At 42.9% G+C, this 19,929-nt stretch overlaps 1 protein-coding gene across 3 annotated transcripts in view; it reads right to left on the reverse strand.

Annotated features, from left to right (window-relative positions):
* Nucleotides 1-202: 202 nt before the first annotated feature.
* Nucleotides 203-19,929, reverse strand: part of PREP (prolyl endopeptidase) — a 122,859-nt gene continuing 103,132 nt past the window's right edge. For 2 of the 3 annotated variants that reach the window (XM_070556757.1, XM_070556758.1), the window contains exons 11-15: nucleotides 14,199-14,335; nucleotides 11,523-11,617; nucleotides 7,854-7,985; nucleotides 3,870-4,026; nucleotides 203-950 (exon numbers count right to left, since the gene is read on the reverse strand). In XM_070556757.1, the coding sequence (XP_070412858.1) occupies nucleotides 656-950; nucleotides 3,870-4,026; nucleotides 7,854-7,985; nucleotides 11,523-11,617; nucleotides 14,199-14,335 (816 nt within the window). In that variant the 3' untranslated portion in view covers nucleotides 203-655. Of the gene's footprint in view, nucleotides 951-3,869; nucleotides 4,027-5,225; nucleotides 5,378-7,853; nucleotides 7,986-11,522; nucleotides 11,618-14,198; nucleotides 14,336-19,929 lie in introns of those variants that run through there. The other variant, XM_070556760.1, reaches the window with a different exon arrangement.

A 19,929-nucleotide genomic window follows, 5' to 3' on the forward strand; every position in this document is an offset into this window, starting at 1 on the left:
TCTCGTAGCTTCACCCCCCACAAACAAGGGAGCCGGAACGGACACACTCAACTTCTTTCCAGCGCCAACATTCTATGACTCCATTGTTTGCAAACTAACTTGCGTGGAAAGCGAACTGCTTATTCCCATGGAAAGTGACATGATCCAGAATGACTGCACTTCTGAAATTGCTGCTCAACACAAAGGAACCAGAAATAAAGCCTCCCGTTCTTAAATAACATTTATTATTGTTGCAAAGAAGTCTTTGTCATGAGAACAGTTCTCACATTATTGAAAGCTATATCAGTTATGGTTATAGAAGCAAATGTCACTGAGGGGCTATGGATGAAGTATGCCAGACTAGACTCTTAATTCAGCAATCGAATGTTCACAATGTGTTGGCTGCCGTTTAGCTATTTATCCAAACATGCCCTTTTTTTTTTTTTTTTTTTAAAACACGTGCCTGCACAGGGTGGAAAGACAAACACCAAGGGCTCGCTAAAAAGGAGAAGCCTAAAAAAGATAAAATTCCCGTGGCAGTTCCGTTCAACTGCAGTCCATGAGTGCAGGAATAGTGTTTGTGTGGGGGAGCAGGATGCCCAGTGGTTTCTCGGTTTTAACGGTGGGAAAGCCCTTGAGGTTTTCTGCGGCTGTCGTGGGGAGCGGGAAGTTCCATTTACTGAATCCAGTCGATGTTCAGGCACCGTGCGATGAAGGCAAACATATCTGAGACTTCTTCTATCACTTTGGCCGTGGGCTTCCCGGCCCCGTGGCCCGCCTTGGTGTCCACGTGGATAAGCAGGGGGTTGCTCTGCTTCCGGCTACGGCCCACGATGTACTGAAGGGTGGCAATGAACTTCAGGGAGTGAAGGGGGACCACGCGGTCGTCGTGGTCAGCAGTGAGGAGAAGCATGGACGGGTACTGGATGTCGTCTGCGTCTGGTAACTTCACGTTGTGCAGTGGAGAATATCTGAAAGGGAAAGATACTCTCATGAGGCTGGATGTCAAAAACAGTTGTTTGTTCACTAGGATAATCAAGGAGGACCGGTGGGCACGCTGACCTATGCGGTTTACCAGCCTAAGTGCACTAGCAATGAGGACAGCAGCTAACTAGTACACGGGCGACCACTGCAGACCATGCTTGTATCGTCCTTTAGGCCATAATGGCCAGGGCGACTGGCAACTGGGAGCTGTGTCATTTATTGGTCTCCCACTTTGGAAAACTGTGTGAGAGAGAAACTCACAGGGCTGTTGAAATAACCCAAACTATATGCACACTTACTGTCTTGAGTTGAATATTTTCACATTCTGTAGATTTACTTTTTCACTGCTACAAAGTGGACTGATTGTCTTTTAAACCACTGATTGTGGATACAATAGGCATAAGCCTTTCTTGTTGAAAAATTTGGAATCCACAGTGGACAGCAGCTTTTTGCCCCTTTAATATCTAAAACTCCTTTATTCCAGGCTCAGCTTGGCAGTCTTAGGAAGAATGCGGGTCCTCGCTGGGCCTGGTTTCCTGTCTGTAAACTGGGGAACCTGGGATGGATGGGTTGCTGGCCTCCTGCTGGCTCTCAGTCCAGCTGAAAGAAACTGCCTTTGGCCAAGGGTGAGAGCGCGGAGGAACAGAGGCAGCACCTTCTTAAGAACAAGGTAAGTCTCCAGGTGAACAAAAATGGTTTTAAGAATAAAAGCATAGTCGAATTAAACAGTGATTAATAATAGTTAAGTGAGAAAAGTCTCACTTCTCCTTCTAGATGTGTATTTTCTCTAATTTGAACTATAGCTTCTTCCAATATTCAGGTTTTTTTTTTTTTTTTCTTTTTCTCCCCAAAGCCCCCCGGTACATAGTTGTATATTCTTCGTTGTGGGCCCTTCTAGTTGTGGCATGTGGGACGCTGCCTCAGCGTGGTTTGATGAGCAGTGCCATGTCCGCGCCCAGGATTCGAACCAACGAAACACTGGGCCGCCTGCAGCGGAGCGCGCGAACTTAACCACTTGGCCACGGGGCCAGCCCCCAATATTCAGTTTTTACCAGTGTGTCAACAAGGCTATTTGTGCTTTAAAAGTAATAGTTTTTTGGTTTTTTATTTTTTATTGAGATATAACTGACATGATATTAGTTTTAGGTATACAACATAATGATTTGATATATGTTGTGAAATGATCACCATTGTAAATTTAGTTAACATCCATCACCTCCATATAGTTACAATTTTATTTTCTTATCATGAGGACTTTTTTTTTTTTAAAGATTGTCACCTGAGCTAACATCTGTTGCCAATCTTTTTTCTTCGTCTCCCCAAAGGCCCCAGAACATAGTTGTATATTCTAGCTGTAGGTCCCTCTAGTTGTGGCATGTGGGATGCTGCCTCAGCATGGCCTGATGAACGGTGCCATGTCCACAACCTGGATCCGAACCGGCGAAACCCTGGGCCACCAAAGTGGAGCGCTTGAACTTAACCACTCGGCCACAGGGCCAGCCCCGAGAACTTTTTTCCCGGGTACTTTTATTGAGATCATAATGGTTTATAACATTGTGTAAACTTTTTCCCTCCTAGAGAACGGAATTTAGTAGTTTAAAGTATTCAATCAGGAATTCAGCTAAAATGCCTGAATTTTTCAGAGAGCTAGCCATAAAAAAAAATATATATATATATAAAATGAAAGAAAATACTTGAGAAATCAAAGTTATTGTATCAAAACTTAGAGTTGACTGAGAAGACTGGGACAGAGGACACAGGCTTCTTGTGCTATTCCAAGGGCGATTCCTAAACGCTGCTGATAAAAGTCTCCAAACTCCTACACGTGGGAACTAAAGAGAGTGAAGAGCCAAAAAAGAATGGAGCTCACAGTCTTGAGAAGCTACATGTCTGCCATTTTCTCATTGTTATCGCCAAAGTGGTCGAGGGACACGAACGTGGGAAGTTGCATAATATTTCAATTATGTGACTTGTGGTTTCAAATACATGTGGTTATCCTGAGAGCACAAATAAGTTTAACAGCACTTGCATATAGTCCTCTATTTCCTCATTTCTTAATTTAGAAGAGAAAATCCCATATACATTGATATAAGGTATAATGACACTTTTTATTAGTTTTTGCTGCTGTGACAAATTACAAATTCAGCAGCTTTTTAAAACACAGATTTCTTATCTTACAGTTCTATAAGTCAGAGTCTTAATGGCTCTATTGGGTTCTCTGCTCTGGGTTTCTCAAGGACAAAATTAAGTGTTGACTGGCTGGGTTGTTATCAGATTTTTTTCCAGAATTTTCTATTTCCAGACTTATTCAAGTTGTTGGCAGAACTCAGTTCCATGTGGCTATAAGACTGAGGTCCCCAGTTCTTTGAAGGCTGTTGGGTGGGGGTCACTCTCAGGTTCTAGAGGCTGCCTTCCTGCATCTTCAAAGCCAGCAGTGGGGGTCGGGTCCTTCTCATGCTTCCAATCTCCCTGACCTCCCTTTCTGCCGCATCCCTGACTCCAGCCAGAGAAAGTGCCCTGCCTTTAAGAGTTTGTCGTTAGACTGGGCCCACTTGGGAGAATCCAGGATAATCTCCGTATTTTAAGGTCAGCTGATTAGTAACCTTAATTTAATCTGCAGTCCTCTCACAGCAGTACCTCGATTAGGGTTGAATTGAAGAACCAGGGGACAGGATTCTTGGGGGCCATCTTTAGAATTCTGCCTATTACACCTCTGTAGTTTGTTTTTGTTAAAGACTAGATCAAAATAAGAAAGACAGCCAGGTACTCCGATGACTTCCCCGACTTCTGCAGTAAATTATATGCAAATATGAGACACAAAGAGTCAAATACTTATCCATCTGACTGTGTTTAGTATGATATCAAATTGTTAGCAACATGTATGTCAATATGAATTAAAACCTGACTTGATAAGCCAGTCGAAGTGTTGTTCGCTGTCCGAGCACCCATAATCGGTGGTCCAGGCATGACCAATGGTATATTTATGGAACTTCAGCATGTCCATTACTCCAACTTGAGCAATAACACAACCAAACAGGTCCGGACGCTGATTTGCACAAGCAGCTAAAAACCAAGACAGATAGAAAAGGGAGGCAGTCCATCGTTAAACATCCAAATAAACAAAAACAAAACAACACTTACATGCTTTCAGAACCGTGGTTGCCTTTTTTCCTTAGAGCACAGGAAGAAACCAGCATAAATCACCTGCCTAATGGCATACAAGCTTTTCCCCCTCCTTCCAATATATCCTAGGGACGGGATGTTCTCATCAGTTATAGAGATTTACTCCCCAAAGAATCTCAAGGGGGGGGGGGTGGTATTTGAAAAACTCAAGGACTTTCTGAAACCCCTGTGCCCCCTCCTCCCATCCCACTCACAGGGATGAGGGAGGTTGAGGAGCTTGTTCTGGCTCTCAAAACTAGCCTGTGATATTGTGATATAATAAGAAATATGTATTTATATGTCTTTGTCCCCGCTTCCTGGCACAGAACTCCTAAAACTCTCGGAAATCCCTGACTGATAAGGGTGAGAGGAGCATCTTTTATAATCCCTAACTAGCCCCTTTCAACCATACCTGAGTTTTAGGCTGATGAGGTGACTCTCGGTAGTCCCCTAGACAGCTTCAGAATGGGGGCTGGTTGCCAGAGGAACCAACCATGTGATAAGAGGGCTGGAGATCGAGTTAATCACTAACAGCTAATGATTTAATCAACCATGCCTGCCTAATAGAACCTCCATAAAAACCCCTAAACAATGGAGTTCAGACAGCTTTCGGGTTGGTGGACACACTGAGGTGCCAGAAGGGTGGTGTGCCCAGAGAGGACATGGAAGTTCCGCCTGCCAACCCCTACCCCATAGGTTCCCCTATGGATCTCTTCCATCTGACTGTTCCTGAGATCTGTCCTTTATAACAAACCAGTAAATGTAAGAAAAGAGTGTTCCTAAGTTCTATGAGCTGTTCTAGCAAATTACTGAACTCAAGGAGGGGGTCATGGGAACCCCCAATTTATAGCTGGTCGATCTGGTGTCTGAAGTGGGGGCAGTCTCGTGGGACTGAGCCCTTACCATGTGGGGTCTGTGCTAACCCTGGGTAGTGTCAGAAGCAAACTGAATTGTAGGACACCCAGTTGGTGTCTGGAGAGTTGGAGACTTGGCTGGTGTGGGGAAAAACACCCTACACATCAGGTGTCGGAAGTATTGTGCATAGAAGTAGTTCACATGGCCCAAGGCAGAAGAGGGCCTAAACCCAGCTCAGGGCTCTAATCAATACTGGCATACCTTGTCCTGTTTTAAAAATATTCTTCATGGGCCGGATTGGTGGCTCAGCAGTTAAGTTTGCACGTTCAGCTTCAGTGGCCTGAGGTTTGCTGGTTTGGATCCCGGGTGCAGACTACCCACCACTTGTCAAGCCATGCTGTGGCAGGCATCCCACATATAAAGTAGAGGGAGATGGGCACAAATGTTAGCTCAGGGCCAGTCTTCCTTAGCAAAAAAGAGGAAGATTGGTGGCAGATGTTAGCTCAGGGCTAATCTTCCTCAAAAGAAAAAATTAAAATAAAAATATTCTTCATTGTATACTTAACATACTTTAATGTTTTTGATAATTCAACAAATATTTATTGAACATCTGCCATGTGCCTGGCACTAGGCCTGGGGATATATGAGTGAATTTTTTAGTGGGAAAGATAAAGACGTGAACAAGCAGTTATGGTGTGGCAACAACTTGCTGAGAAAGTTCAGGTGCTATGGAAGTGGGGTGTAAGGTACCTAACCCCAGTGTAAGGCAGTTTACGGAGGCTGGGAGGAAGTCACATCAAAGCTGGCATGACTAGGAGTTAGTCAAAGGATCTGGACTTTTCCTGCCTCTTGCAAAAAAATGTCATTCCCACCCCAATCCTGATTTCAGTGCTTCTTCATAAGACTGAATCCTGAGTGCCACCTTTAGAGACCCTGACTCTCACTCAGGTGAGAGGGGCAGGAACCTGTCCTTTTACCTAAGCATTCTGCATCCTATGGGGGAACTCCGTCTCTGCAGGTTCCTTAAGCAACCAGGTTTGTCAACAGACATAAACCAACGCCTGAATATAAAACTCCGAACGTAGAAAGGAGCTATTGGATGAACCAGTAAATGACAAAACGATTCTCCCACTATGGGAATAAGATGATATTTTCAATGTCCTTTCCCATTAAGCCTCAGATTCGCCCTTAGTTCTTCCTTCTTTTACACTTCATATATAACCCATATGCAAATTCAGTTGGCTCAAATTCAAAATATACCCAGAGTCTGACCACTTATCATGACTTCCATCACCACACCCCAGGTCCAAGCGACCACAGGCTCTCACAGGGACAGAAACCTGCTACCTGGTCTTCTGTCTACCTTAACACCATAACAGGATCAATGCATGATCCTGTTAAAAAACAAGTCAAATTATGACACTTCTCTGCTCAAAACTCCCCCAAAGGCTTCTCCTTTCACAGAGCACAGCAGGTCCTCTAGACTGGCTCTGAGGTCCTGCCTGGTTTAGCCTCTTGTCACCTCTCTCGACACTTCCCCTCGCTCACGCTGCCCAGCCACAGAGGTGGGCCTCCTCACCGTTGCTGGAACACTAAGCCCATGCTGGCCTCAGGGCCTTTGGTGTACTGCCTGCCTCCTCTAACTGGAATAGGCAGAGGTATTTGTTTTGTTTGTAAGAACTTTATCAAGACCTTTTCTAAATTTAAACAAATTATTTTGGACATATATATTTTCCCTCCATGGGAAAATGTTTTTTTCAAGGCTATATTCTATCAGGGTAAAGAGTAAGAACAGAAATTCAGGTTTTGACATGATTCGGTATATTTCAAAGACAAGGAAACTAAACGACCCTGACCACCCCCCTCCAAAACAGTGGATTGAAAACTCCGAAAATTGCCACATGCATGTTTTAGGTTGAGCCTACATGTGCCACTCCATATTTCTACAATGGTCCCTCACATCCTAATGATACTGGATGTAGGCCCCGGCACCAAAGTTCAGGGCCCCCATAAATGTTTACTACAACGTTAAGTGCTACTGAGAGACAAAATGCAAAGCGAAATTTCATTAACTACCAAGAATTAGGAAAAGCTACTTAGAGGCAGTGCCACATAGAGGTTAAGAGAGTAGAACCTAAAACCACAGTGTCAGGCCCCAACCCCAGCATCACCATCTTCCAATCGAGTGACACTGGGCAAGCTACTCAACCTCTAGGTGCCTCAGTGTCCTCCTCTGTAAAATGGGGATAACACCAGTCCCCACCTCACAGGCTGCATGCACATCAAATGACAGCATGCACGCCAAGGGCTCAGCCCTGGGCCCTACACACAAGGTGCTCAGCAAGTGTGAACTATTACTGTGAACTATTTCAGTACCATTACGCTGGGGAGCCATCTTTGTGTGTACCTCATTTTCCATCATGACCCCTCTCTGTGCCCACAGCATTTAGCATTCTGTGGCTTAGGTATTCAACGAATGTGTAGTGATGATCACATCTTACAAGTTCTCAGGAACACAAGCAGAGGGGTTATCAGGCTCAGTCCTGTGCTGGCTGAACCCTAGAAACCTGTGGATCCAGTTTGGGGGAGAGGAGTTCCACCCCAGGGAGGAGAGAATTGCGGTCCAGCCCAGAAGAGCTCAGGGCAGGGAGGTGGAACAGCTTTTCAGGCTATCCTGAGTGGAGTCAGTATAACGTGGGTTCAGCTGTGTCTTTCTGTGTTGTTTATCAGATGCTCAAACACCAATGGGTTTTGCTTTCTTTGTACCAGTGCTCCCATCCATGAGCCAAAATTGAGAGCTGCCTGCAGACAGTGTATCTGAAAACCCCAAGTGTGTTAACTGGTACAGACAATGAATAAAAGCCAGTTCTCACCCACTAAGAGGCCTCCATTTGAACCTCCATTAATAGTCAGCCTCTTGGGAGAGGTGTAACCCTCCTTGATGAGATACTCCGCAGCACGCTGAAAGTCATCAAAGCAGTTTTGTTTGTTGGCCAAGATACCACCTATGACGTGCCAAAGTGAAAGACAGTTAACAAAACAAAGCATAAGAAAATAACAGTTTAACCTAAAGAGAATTCAAATGATGATAGGGCACAGTTTCAACTACTGATCAACTTAAACAACTTAACAATGGGCTACATTTAGAAAAATGCCTCAATTTAAATTTTGTTACCCATGGTGGAAATCTATCATCAATACCACAATCACTAATCCACATGGTGGATTTGTATTTTTCTAAAAACTCCCAGAACTTAAAAGGCAAATGCCCCAATGGGAAGAAAATGATCTGTTATGTCAGAGAAGCATGAGATTGAAAGAATGTAATGAAAAAGAACGTCAGGGCTGGCCCTGTGGCTGAGAGGTTAAGTGTGCGTGCTCTGCGTCGGTGGCCTGGGGTTTGCTGGTTTGGATCCTGGGCATGGACCAACACACAGCTCATCATGCCATGCTTTGGTGACGTCCCACATAGCAGAACCAGGAGGACCTACAGGTAGAATATACAACTATGTACTGAGGGGCTTTGGGGAGAAGAATAAGAAAAAAAAAGATGGGCAACAGATGTGAGCTCAGGGCCAATCTTCCTCACCAAAAAGTATACCTTAAAAAAAAAACCCCCAAACCCTCTATTTTGGAGAAGCTGAACTTCAAAATGGAACAAGACCTTGCACAGTGTTCAATTCTCTTTGAGCTCCACCTGGCACAGGAGTATGGGGCCGTGTGCGTCCCCCTCTCCCTGGGAAGATGCAAGCACTTTGCGCAGAGGTGCATTTCTCACTCCTCCTGGCTTTGCAAGAGCTTGAAATGAGTAGCTGATGACAATAAATAAGTTCCCCAATTTTGCCCTTGGTTACTTATTTAAAGGACTTAAGCAGGAATGAGATGGGGAGGCAGGTGCTGCACAGAGCAGCCCATGATGGTTTCTCAATTCTTGAATGAAGAGGATCTCACATATCTCCCCAGAGAACCTGGGCTTTCTCATCTAGAAGTTATTCCGATGAATAAAACCACACAAAGAAATTACTTAGAGAGAGGAACATTTCAAGATCTCGGAATATCTAAAAGTAAAGGCCAAAAGTCAGAGGTATGGTATGCCCTTACATAAACAGATGTCAGAAGTAACCGCCTATGAAATGAACAAAAAAGCAGACGCAGATCTAATCAGACATTTGAGATTGACCACTTCTGCAGAAATTCAATTAAAAATGAAGCAGTGTTACTGAAGAAATTTTTTCATAGAAAAACAAATGTTAAGATTTTAATAAGAAATTACCAGTGAATTAGAACAGCTAGGATTACTTAGTTTCCAGGAATAATATCATTTTGGGTATATGACTATATTTTTTAAAGAGCATTAAAATTTAAACTCAATTAACTGAAGGGAATTTAGATTTATTAATGTCCAGTATACTGGGGTCTAAATGGAAAAGGTCCATTTCTGGTCCTTTCACTGCCTAAATTTAAAGAAAGTTTATGCATCAGTCTAAACACAGTCAGCCTACTTTTAGCTTCAGTCAAGCTCCAAACTCCCCTCCCCCAGGGCTTGTGGACAGTAAGTTGTTAGTGATTAATACAGAGAAGAGAAAGAGAGAGTTGATCAGGACCAAGGGCACACTTCCCTATTGAGCATGGTGGACACCTGAAGACCAGAGGGGTTTTATGGAAAGAATTCAGGTTCTTTGAGGAGAGGGCCACAGGGTCAGGAGTCCACGCAGGAGGGTGGGTGTGTGGGTGTGTACACCTCAAACATTTTCTAGGAAATTAGGCAGGTCAAGGGGTCCAGACTCAGCACTGGATTTGGGATGTAAATCAAACATGGTATATAGAGATTTTATTCTTATTTATTCTCTTTTTTGTCAGCCATCTCTTAATATCACAGTTTCATGGTATGATCTTAGTGTAATTAAACTCTAGTTATCAGGTCAAAGTCAAAATTACAGAATGAACTCTATGCCGTTTCAAATACAATGACGATTGATGAAGTCTGTGGGGATGACCTGGCGGCAGCCGACCTAAGACGTTCAAATAGTTTGTTGTCTGACATCAGCCCTTGGGGTGCATGCTGAATACCCAGGGTTAGACCTGGGCTTTTCTGCATCCTGACACGTAACAGGCACTTATGAAACATCTCTTCACATATCTCCCCTCATCTTGGCTGATTGGATTTGATGCAGAAAACCAGAGCCTTTGGCCTCAGGTTCAGGAAGCTGGAGAGGAACAAGAGAACGCACAGATCTAAAGGGTGGTCTCTCATGTTCCAGGAGAAGACCCTTTTTGCCTGGTGCTGCTGACCAACCCCAAGCCCTGGTGGCCACCTTCATCCCAGAGTAGGCCTTCTTACAAAGACGGCTGATGATGAGAGGGGAGAAGCCGGGCGCTGGTGGCAGTGAAGGTGGCTCCCCACATCCTCCCCACAAGGACACAGGAATAAGGCAAGTGGAGAAGGTCTTCTTCAGACCGTCGGTTAGTCTGTGATTTCCAGACACACAAAAGCCTGGGAGAGGGGCTGTGCTCCATATATGAAGAAAAGAGACAAGCTTTTAAAATAAAGATCATCAGGGGCCGGCCCGGTGGCTGAGTGGTTAAGTTCACGCACTCCACTTCGGCAGCCCAGGGTTTAGCCGGTTCGGATCCTGGGCGTGGACATGGCACCGTTCATCAGGGCATGCTGAGGTGGCGTCCTACATAGCACAGCCAGAAGGACCTACAGCTAAAATATACAACTATGTATTGAGGGGCTTTGGGGAGAAAGAAGAAAGAAGAAGAAGAAAGACTGGCAACAGACGTTAGCTCAGGTGACAATCTTAAAAAATATATATATATATTGAAAAATAAAGATCATTCTTTAAAAAACCTGTGGCAACCTGGGGAATGAAGGTGAGTACATAAGCAATACCTCAATCAACTAGAATACATGCTTCAGGAGGCCAGAGAATGGAGAGTGAATCATTAAACCAGAAAAACAAAACCAACTGAGTTCTTGCGTCTAAAACCTTCACAGGGCAGTCACAGCAGCAATGTCAGGAGGATGCCATTTCTCAGCAACATCGGGAAAACAGAGAAAACAAGCAAAAGGATGCCCACACTGGGAACAGGGAAGCTCTATTTTATATCTCTTTTGTTTTAAGAGAAAATGACCTGTTTTGAAGTCCATTTTGGGATAGGCAAATAAAGCAGAACGGTCAAAGCCAGGCTAACAGAAGACAGAATAAATAAGAAAAAGTCCCCGCCCTCAGACTCCCTTCTGACAGTGATAGATAAAAATGTACGCACATGCATTGCTAAAAAAATTTTTTTGATTCTAGTCTATAGGGAATGCTTCTGAAAAATATGTACTTCATTAAAATAGACTACAGAGGAAAATAAAATGTGAAAAAACGGAGCTGTTTTTAAAAGGGGAGTAGTGCCTGCAATGTGCTTGAAATTATCCTTATTTTTCATCTGTCTAGCCAAAATGCTTTTCTGCTCCTAACCCCCTCAGCTCATTTACCACAGCTTTGACTATGCCATATTTTTTTGTTTCTGTAGAGAAAATATCTCACCTTTATGCCACGTCTCTCCATATTCGCCACCTCCTCTGATGTTGGCCACAGCAAGGACACCGCCCATGTGTCTCACAAAGATAAGCCTGGACACACTGAGAAACAGTAAAAATAGTTAACCTTTCATTAACCTCCTAGTAAGGACGGTGCTGTCTCCCTTCATCTCAAAATAAATAAATAAATAAATAAAACAATAGCCCCAAAGACGTTCCATATGTAATATCACCTAAATAGGAGCCCAATAGTTTTATATTACTTGATTAAAGTGAAAATATATAACTCCTGATTAATGTTTAACTGCAAAGCTCATACATTTTCATGAGCATTCAGAATATTTCATTTTTCTATATTGGTAAATATTTCACTATACGAAGTGGGAATATGCAATTCATAATGCAAACAGAAAAAACCAGAGGCCCTTATTTCATACGGAATCCATATTTTATATTTTTATTTTTTAAATTGTTTTTGAGGAAGATTAGCCCTGAGCTAACATCTGCTGCCAATCCTCTTTTTTTTTTTTTTTTTTTTGCTGAGGAAGACTGGCCCTGAGCTAACCTCCATGCCCATCTTCCTCTACTTTATATGTGGGATGCCTACTACAGCGTGGCATGCCAAGCAGTGCCATGTCCGCACCTGGGATCCAACCCGGCGAACCCCAGGCCACCAAAGCGGAATGTGCTCACTTAACTGCTGCGCCACCGGGCCGGCCCCTGAATCCATCTTTTAAACAACTATCTTGGGAACCAAAATACCACCAGCCATGTGACACAGCCCTGGTGGCAATGGTGCTGGCTTATAGGAACACCCAACAGTGGCCCTGCTACCATTTTTTCCAGTCTCTCTCCAAATTGTTACAGTTGGAAAAAAGAAAGCTGTTTCCAAAACATGGATTTTAAACAGGTTTTCCAGTTTTACAGAAATTTAGATGGGGAGTTAGACAACAATGGGTGTATTGAGAGGTAGAGGAGATCAGTGGAGTGTTCAAGGCTCGAGAACGTTTTCTAGAAATAAACAGAAGAAACCATAGCACAAAGCTTCCAGGAAAAAGAGTAAGTTCTTTGGAAAATTTGGATTTTATGTTTTTCTCCTCTTCTTTCCCCTCTGACCCTAATGATGCTGAGTGACATTTATTTTTCTATTTGCTGTGAGTTAAAATTAATTTTGCTTTGAGAACTATTTCTGAAAATTTCATCACTCTTCCTTTTAGTTGGGGAAACCATGGGCTTCTGCAACCTGAGGCTCTAGATGGTCTCGGTGCTAACTTTGTGGATCTTGAGGATGAAGAGGAAAGGAGAGTGGGGGTAGGTGTCTGACCATACAACCATACTGTATTGGCCAAATGGATTTTCAATCACCTGGTCTTCTTGTCAACATTTTTCATGCACCCCTGATGGTCTCTACTGAAATTACCAGCATAGCTACTGCATTCTGGGATAAAAATGGTACAGGGGCCCTTCCTTACTTGTATCTAGATTCCTGACACAGCAGGCTTAATAAATAAAGGAAAACTCTGCTTTATTGCTCTTTGCAGATATCACATTTTTTACAAGACCCCTCACCAGCAAAAAGATTACGACTTGCAGTTTTAGATTAACCCTCACAGAGAATAAATATGGCGTATGGTTTTACCCCACAGACATGGACATACCCATGAAATAGCGAATCTCATTGCCTGGGAAACTCTCGGACAAGAGATAGGAGGCCCGTCTGCGGCTCAGGCCCTGCCCAGCACGATGGCTGGTCCAGAGGAGACATCACAGAACGTAGAACGGCGGTGTCATTGTACAGCAAATGAAGAGCCACCGTTACTACCCTCTTCTAACTCGTTTCCCTTCAATTATCTTATGAAAATACTGTTTTACATGATGATTTTGCACTTTGATCAGCTCCTCACTAACTAGAGGATAAAATCAATCTCTTGAGCTGCATGTTCCAGGCAGTTCACAATTTGGCTATAAACGACTTGCGGGGCAGGGACTATATTCATATACTTCATCCAATCCTAAATCATCAGCAGAGTGCTCCACTGATATCAAGTGCTCAAAACAAAGTAACAGTTTTCTTCTATTCAGATTTGGGACAGCTGATTGAATCTACTCAATTTATGTCCTGGTAGTCACTAGTCTATGACTTTCTTCCCTAATAGGATCAGATTTCATGTGAGGCTCTATTTAGAAATTGGCTTCAAGCTGGTCTTGCTGGTAGGAGATTCCTTGTTTTTATTAAACACGCTCAAAGCAGATTCCATCTTATACTGTGAATGGGATATTAAAATCAAGTTTGCAAATAACTGATAGAAGATATTTATGTAAACAAGAGCAAATGTACAAATGCAGACTTTTCTCCCTGAACCTAAGTTATTGGGAAATAATCGCAGACCTCAGGTGACACCAACCTTCTGTGGCATCTACAGCCTCAGCATCTAGTTCTCAAACAACCTATTCCACTGAAGACACAAGGCTAGCTTGCAATGATCCTGAAATTCCTGACCAAAAATGCACGTAGTTAACACGTAATCCTGCCCCTCCACGAAAACAAGCAAGAAATATAGAGTTTAATATATTAGAAAAACATGATTTAGTAGACTAGTCTCTGGTTTCTTTCTGCTGTATGGAGAGCATCAAATACACGCTGAAGTTCCAAGAGTGGTTTCCAAGAGTGGTCCATGCTTACCTGTAGTTGGGTGTGATGGATATGTTGAAGCCACCGTAGCCATATAAGAACGCAGGATGAGAGCCATCCAATTTTATGCCCTTTTTATGCACAATAAACATTGGAATCTTTGTACCATCCTTGCTAGGGTAGAAAATCTAGAACAGAAGAAAGCAGAATAGATCTAGTATTACTTAGTAAACACTTGCATGCTTTTAAATGAGAAAAATATACAGGGAGTAAATTCTCAGTTCAAGATGTAGAGTCACACAGCAAAAATCCAGTACCACTCAGGGTGTTTGATGATGAAGCATCTTTCACTTTTTATGGAGATGGTGTGGAGTAGTGAAAAGCACATGGGTCTGAAAATAGGAAGATTTTAAATCTGAATTCTTATTCCGTAACCATCTAGCTAACTGACCTGGGGAAGCCATTTATTCTCTCTCAGCCTCAGTTCTTCATCCCAAATTGGGGCCATCACGGCCACCTCTTATGGCCTTTGCGAGGCCCACCGAAGGGAGCAGACACTGAGTCTCTGCTCCTGATTGTCCCTCCCAGCGCTGGACAAGTGGGATTTGGCCGTCCTAACCGAACAGTTCAATCTAGGGAGATTTCTTTTCTAAAAAACAACTTCATATTCAACTTCCTCCCTATACGTTAGGACACAAATCTTCATTTTTCTAGGTTCAGCCATTTAAATAAATGCTAGCAACAACAACATATATACGGCTTAGAGAGTAGATGAGGAGCAAAACAGAAATCCTATTATTATTCCTGATAAAATAAAGACATTTTCTCCAGTATTTTTAATTAAGGCTCATGAAACTTTCCTGCATCTGGGCAACCTCAGGCAAGTTCAGTCAACATTTCTATATTCATTACTTTATGGATAAAAAGGAATAAGAGGAAAGGGGTAAGAAAGAGAACACTGAATGCTATTCAAGGGATAAGCCATAGAATAAGTGATAAGCCACCAAAAGCTGATAATGGCTTCTTCCAGACAGAAAATCTGTAAATAGCTTTCTCTTTGGGCAAACATGGTATCTTTACCCCACCTGACACCTGGCAAGTGCCCCAGATCGGAAATGTCTTGCTGACCTCACATGTTACAGTCAAGAACATAAACCTTTACGCGTAAGGTGACTTTGCAGCCATATTCTACCCAAATCTTTTTAAGGTGGCAGTTCTGTTGTAGAAAGCTGCCACAAAGACCTTGGAAACAAACAGTGGGGGGCAGGCAGGAGAGAGGGAAGGCGATGAAGATTTGGAGAAAGGCACTATAGGGCCACAGTAAATGCCTGCAAGTCTGCAGTTTCGTGAAACTTGCTAAGAAATAGTAGTAGAAAAAGCATTTGTTTCTGGGGGATGGCCCCGTGGCCGAGTGGTTAAGTTCGCGCGCTCCGCTGCAGGCGGCCCAGTGTTTCGTTGGTTCGAATCCTGGGCGCGGACATGGCACTGCTCATCAAACCACGCTGAGGCAGCGTCCCACATTCCACAACTAGAAGAACCCACAACGAGAAGTATACAACTATGTACTGGGGGGCTTTGGGGAGAAAAAGGAAAAAATAAAATCTTTAAAAAAAAAAAAAAAAAAAAGCATTTGTTTCTGACTTTGAGGAGAAGTACTAGAGAGACATAAATTTGACAGTTTAGGAAACATGGAGAATATTCTGCAGAGTTCAAAATTATCAGAAGGGACACAGTTTTATTAAAGTCATCTAGTGCCAATTAGCAGCCGCTAATGGAGTGTAACTGTGTGGGTGGTACAAATAAATGCAGAGTAAGAGGAAGAGGTTCCAAGTGCTTGGCTGAGGCTAACGAGCTAAATACTCCAACTCAGACTTGGTAAGAATTTGGAGCGCTCTAACCACAGAGGCAACAGCACTGAAGGAGTAAGGGGGCAAATGTCTCCCACGATTCTACCTTAACTGAATCATCTGTTCGACAAATAGTGTTCCCTCCAGCTAGCCCCCAACTTCCCACCTGTCCTCAACTCCTGCCTGGCACCTAATCCTCCCCAGTCCAGCTCACCCCCTCAGGAAACACCTCCTCTGCACCCCGCTCTTGAGCCAGTCAGCAGGACCGATGCACCCCTAGTCCCCACTAGGCTGACTCTGGGACCCTTCTTCCGTTGGCAAAGTGCCCCATCTTGTTGCTGTGTGACAGTTTGGCTTCCTCCTCTGGTACCACTTTTCTTGCTACCACCTGTAGGATATCCAATGCCTTCAGGTTGGTCTGCAACTCTCCCATCTGGCTCCAGGACAAAGGCATCCTTTTCGAATGCCATCAAAAGCACAAAGTCCCCTTTATGCCCGTAGTTGCAAAAATATATCCAAATTTTAAGTTGGTGCGGTTCACATGTTAAAATAACATTTTGAACCCTGTCCAAAAGTGAAAGGGCACTGTGAAGACGATTACAATAAAATCATCTTCAAGAAGACTCCTTACAAGAAGGCTATTTCGGACATGAAATAAACATACACCACATGCATATGCGTGTATATAGATTTTATCCAATCTCTCTCTCCACACACACAACAGTATTCCATGCCATTTCCATTTATAGAAGGACAATTGATAAACCTTAACCTGACTCTCCAGTAAAAGGGCAAACTGAATCCTGAGTCTTGAAACTATGGAAGGAATCCATGTGGACATTTTAGAAATAGTCATTAAAAATAGCCCAGCCATTTTCCACCATGCACTTTCTACTCTTTGACTTAACGGAAACTGGATTCCTCTTGAAGCCACTTCCTTCAAAACTTTTCTTTAAGAGGCTCTGTGAGTATTTTCTTTCTCACTGCTCTGGATTTGCTCAGTTAGGAGGAGAAGACAGCAAACTCCTCGTTTCCTTATGTTCCCCAAACCAGGCCAAACCGAAAAGCTCCACTTAGAATCTACACCAGTGGTTCTTAAACCTTATTGGCCGGGGCTAAGCATCTGTGATGTTTCCCAGGCTTCACTCTCAGAAATTCTGATTCCACAGGCCTGGGTGGAGCCCCTAAGGCTGTGGATTTAGCATGTCTCCTAGCTACTCTGATGCAGGAGGATCTGAGCTCAAAAAACTAGTCATACCCTTTGCTTTTATCACTCCCTCTATCCTTGTCAATTCTATCTACTAAAACCAGGGATTTTTGCACAATCCTTGACAATTCAATATATGACTTTATACTTTATCCAGTTCTGCGATTTTCTTCAGTGTCTTTAACAATAAAATTGATGACCAGTCCAGCATCCTGACCTTACAGACGCTTGAATCCTACCGATGTTTGAATGCCTTAATGTCAAGACCTTTGCTTCTACCCCACCGTATTCACTTGTTCATTCAAATATCTGCTGTGTGTGCATTATGTGCCAGGCACTGTGGCACATCTGGAAGATGTACAGACGGACAAGACTTGGATAATTCCTTCTCTCGGGGGACTTAAAGTCTATGATACAAACCAAGAGGCACTACAGACACCCGTCACCTTGGCCCTTAGAACTTGCAACTCTTCTGTGAGGAACTCTGACGCTCCCCCTCTGACTCCAACGTGTTCTTTCACCACCTCCTTCCCTTCCTCACTCCTGAGGTCGCTGCCTTTTTAAATTTGTGACTCTTATTACAACATTCAGTCCTTATACGCTCTCTGGCTCTGTCAGCCTCCCTTGGGCTTTCTTGCCCAGCTTGTGACCCTTAGCGAGCCCTTTAAGTGTCATTAATACCTGAAATCCTCTAATTCTAACCTGACTCACTGGATTCCTTCTCCTCCTCCAGGCTGCTGCCACTCAGGAAATGCCAACTCACTTCATCACAAATTAATAAGACTTGAACTCACGGGCTCTGAACTTATTATGCCTGATGTCTCTTTTTTTCTTTCCCTACATGAATTCCCTATGTTTTTCCTTCCTTGTCTTTTCCTTCTTATGTCTTTCCTAAATGTCTTCCTTATACCTCCATTAATCCTAAATCAATTCCAGAAAAGCTGTTTCCAATGTTTGCCATTTTCTTCCATCCCCAACACCACCCATGTGCATCCCCTACTCTCTGGACTTGCCTGTCTTCAGAGGCCATGTGGTTGGGATTCTTGAAAAACCTTCCCCAACCTCACTTACCCTCTACATCCCCAGAGAAAGAAGGCTCACTCAGTCAGCCTTGATTCCATTCCTTACCAACTCCACCACTCCCGCACTCTTCCGATTACCACAACTTTTTCTTTTTGTATTTTCTCCCTTGTCTTGGCATACAACAGACTCAAATTTCTCCTGTTCTGTACGATAAAACAAAAAGCTCAAACCTGTTGTATTGACCTGTCTGTCCCTCAAAGCTAAAATTCCATCTTCCTCTTCCTTCCTGATCAAACACGTCCACAGTAACCGACCCCCACAGCTCACACCTTCCTATCTCATTTACTCCTGTTTCCACCACTACTCTCTCAAAGGACATCCATGAACGTTCTCGTCTTTCTCCTTGCCCCTCCATCCCTACCTCTACCTCAGTGGTGTATATGCTTCCCAACTTTTTCATAAGCTTATAGACATACCTATTTATATACATTAACACATACACAGGTTATTATCATGTGGCAATACAGAATCAGGCTAACATTGGGCTGCAACTTATTGTTCCTCTCCTCACTTAGCAAGATATCACGGAATTCCCTCCAGGTTCAAACACCCAGATTTACCTCACTAAAAAAGTGGTTGCCTAGTATTTCATGGTATGAATGTACAAAAATTTATTTAACCATTTGCTCAGTGATGGATATTCAGACTATTCTTTGTTTTCATTATTATCAGCAATGATGGAATAAATCCCTTTTAGATAAATCTCGTTGAATCCTGCTATGATTTCTGTAGGATATATTCTTAGACATGAGATTATTATACCAAAGTGTGTGTGCATTTAAAAATTCAATAGATTCTGACAGGTAATTCTCTAAAAACTGTATCAGTTTAAGCTCCTAATGACAATGATATACCTAAGTGTCTATTTCTCATTAGCAGTGGATGTTAAAATGGATTTTAATTTTTGCTAGTCTAAAAGGCAAATATTACCATCTCAATATTGCTTTAAGATTAAGTTTTTAAAACTACCAAACATTTTGATCTATTAGTCATTTTATCTCTCTTCCTCAGGATCTGAAGCCCCAAACCCTGGGCCACCAAAGCGGAGCACGTGAACTTAACCACTCGGCCATGTGGCCGGCCCCTGCCTACCCTTTTATTGTTACTTTTCTCATTCATTTATAGAAGCTCTTCTAACATTAAGGATATTAGCCTTTTTTCTACCACATGTTTTATTGTATTTCCTCCCAGTCTAAAACCTGTTTTTTAACTTTCTTTGTATACTTTGAATACAGATACCACATATATGCATACGACCCCTTCACTCGAGGTTATAAAAATATTTGTCTATATTTTCATTTTGAATTTTTACATTTATATTTTTAATCCAAACGGAGTTTATTTTTACATATGGTCTGGCATCTAACTACTTTTCCCCAAACGGCCAACTATTACACACCATTCACTGAAGCATTATTCTTTCCCCCACTGCTCAGAAATGCCATTTTTGGACTGGATTCTTGCCAGGCCTCATCTGTCTTGATCCCTATCTGCCGACTGCTTCTTTGGCTTCCAGGGTGGAGTAGGTCTCTGGTTCTTTTTTTATTTCTCAAATTCTTTTTCAGTCTACTTAACTGATCCATTACCAGCTCTTCTTCCTTCTGCCAAATGCTACTGTTTTGCAATTTTCTATACTTTGGTCTCT

This window comes from Equus przewalskii, chromosome 9 (genome assembly GCF_037783145.1).
Source record: "Equus przewalskii isolate Varuska chromosome 9, EquPr2, whole genome shotgun sequence".
NCBI classification, from domain to species: Eukaryota; Metazoa; Chordata; class Mammalia; order Perissodactyla; family Equidae; genus Equus; species Equus przewalskii.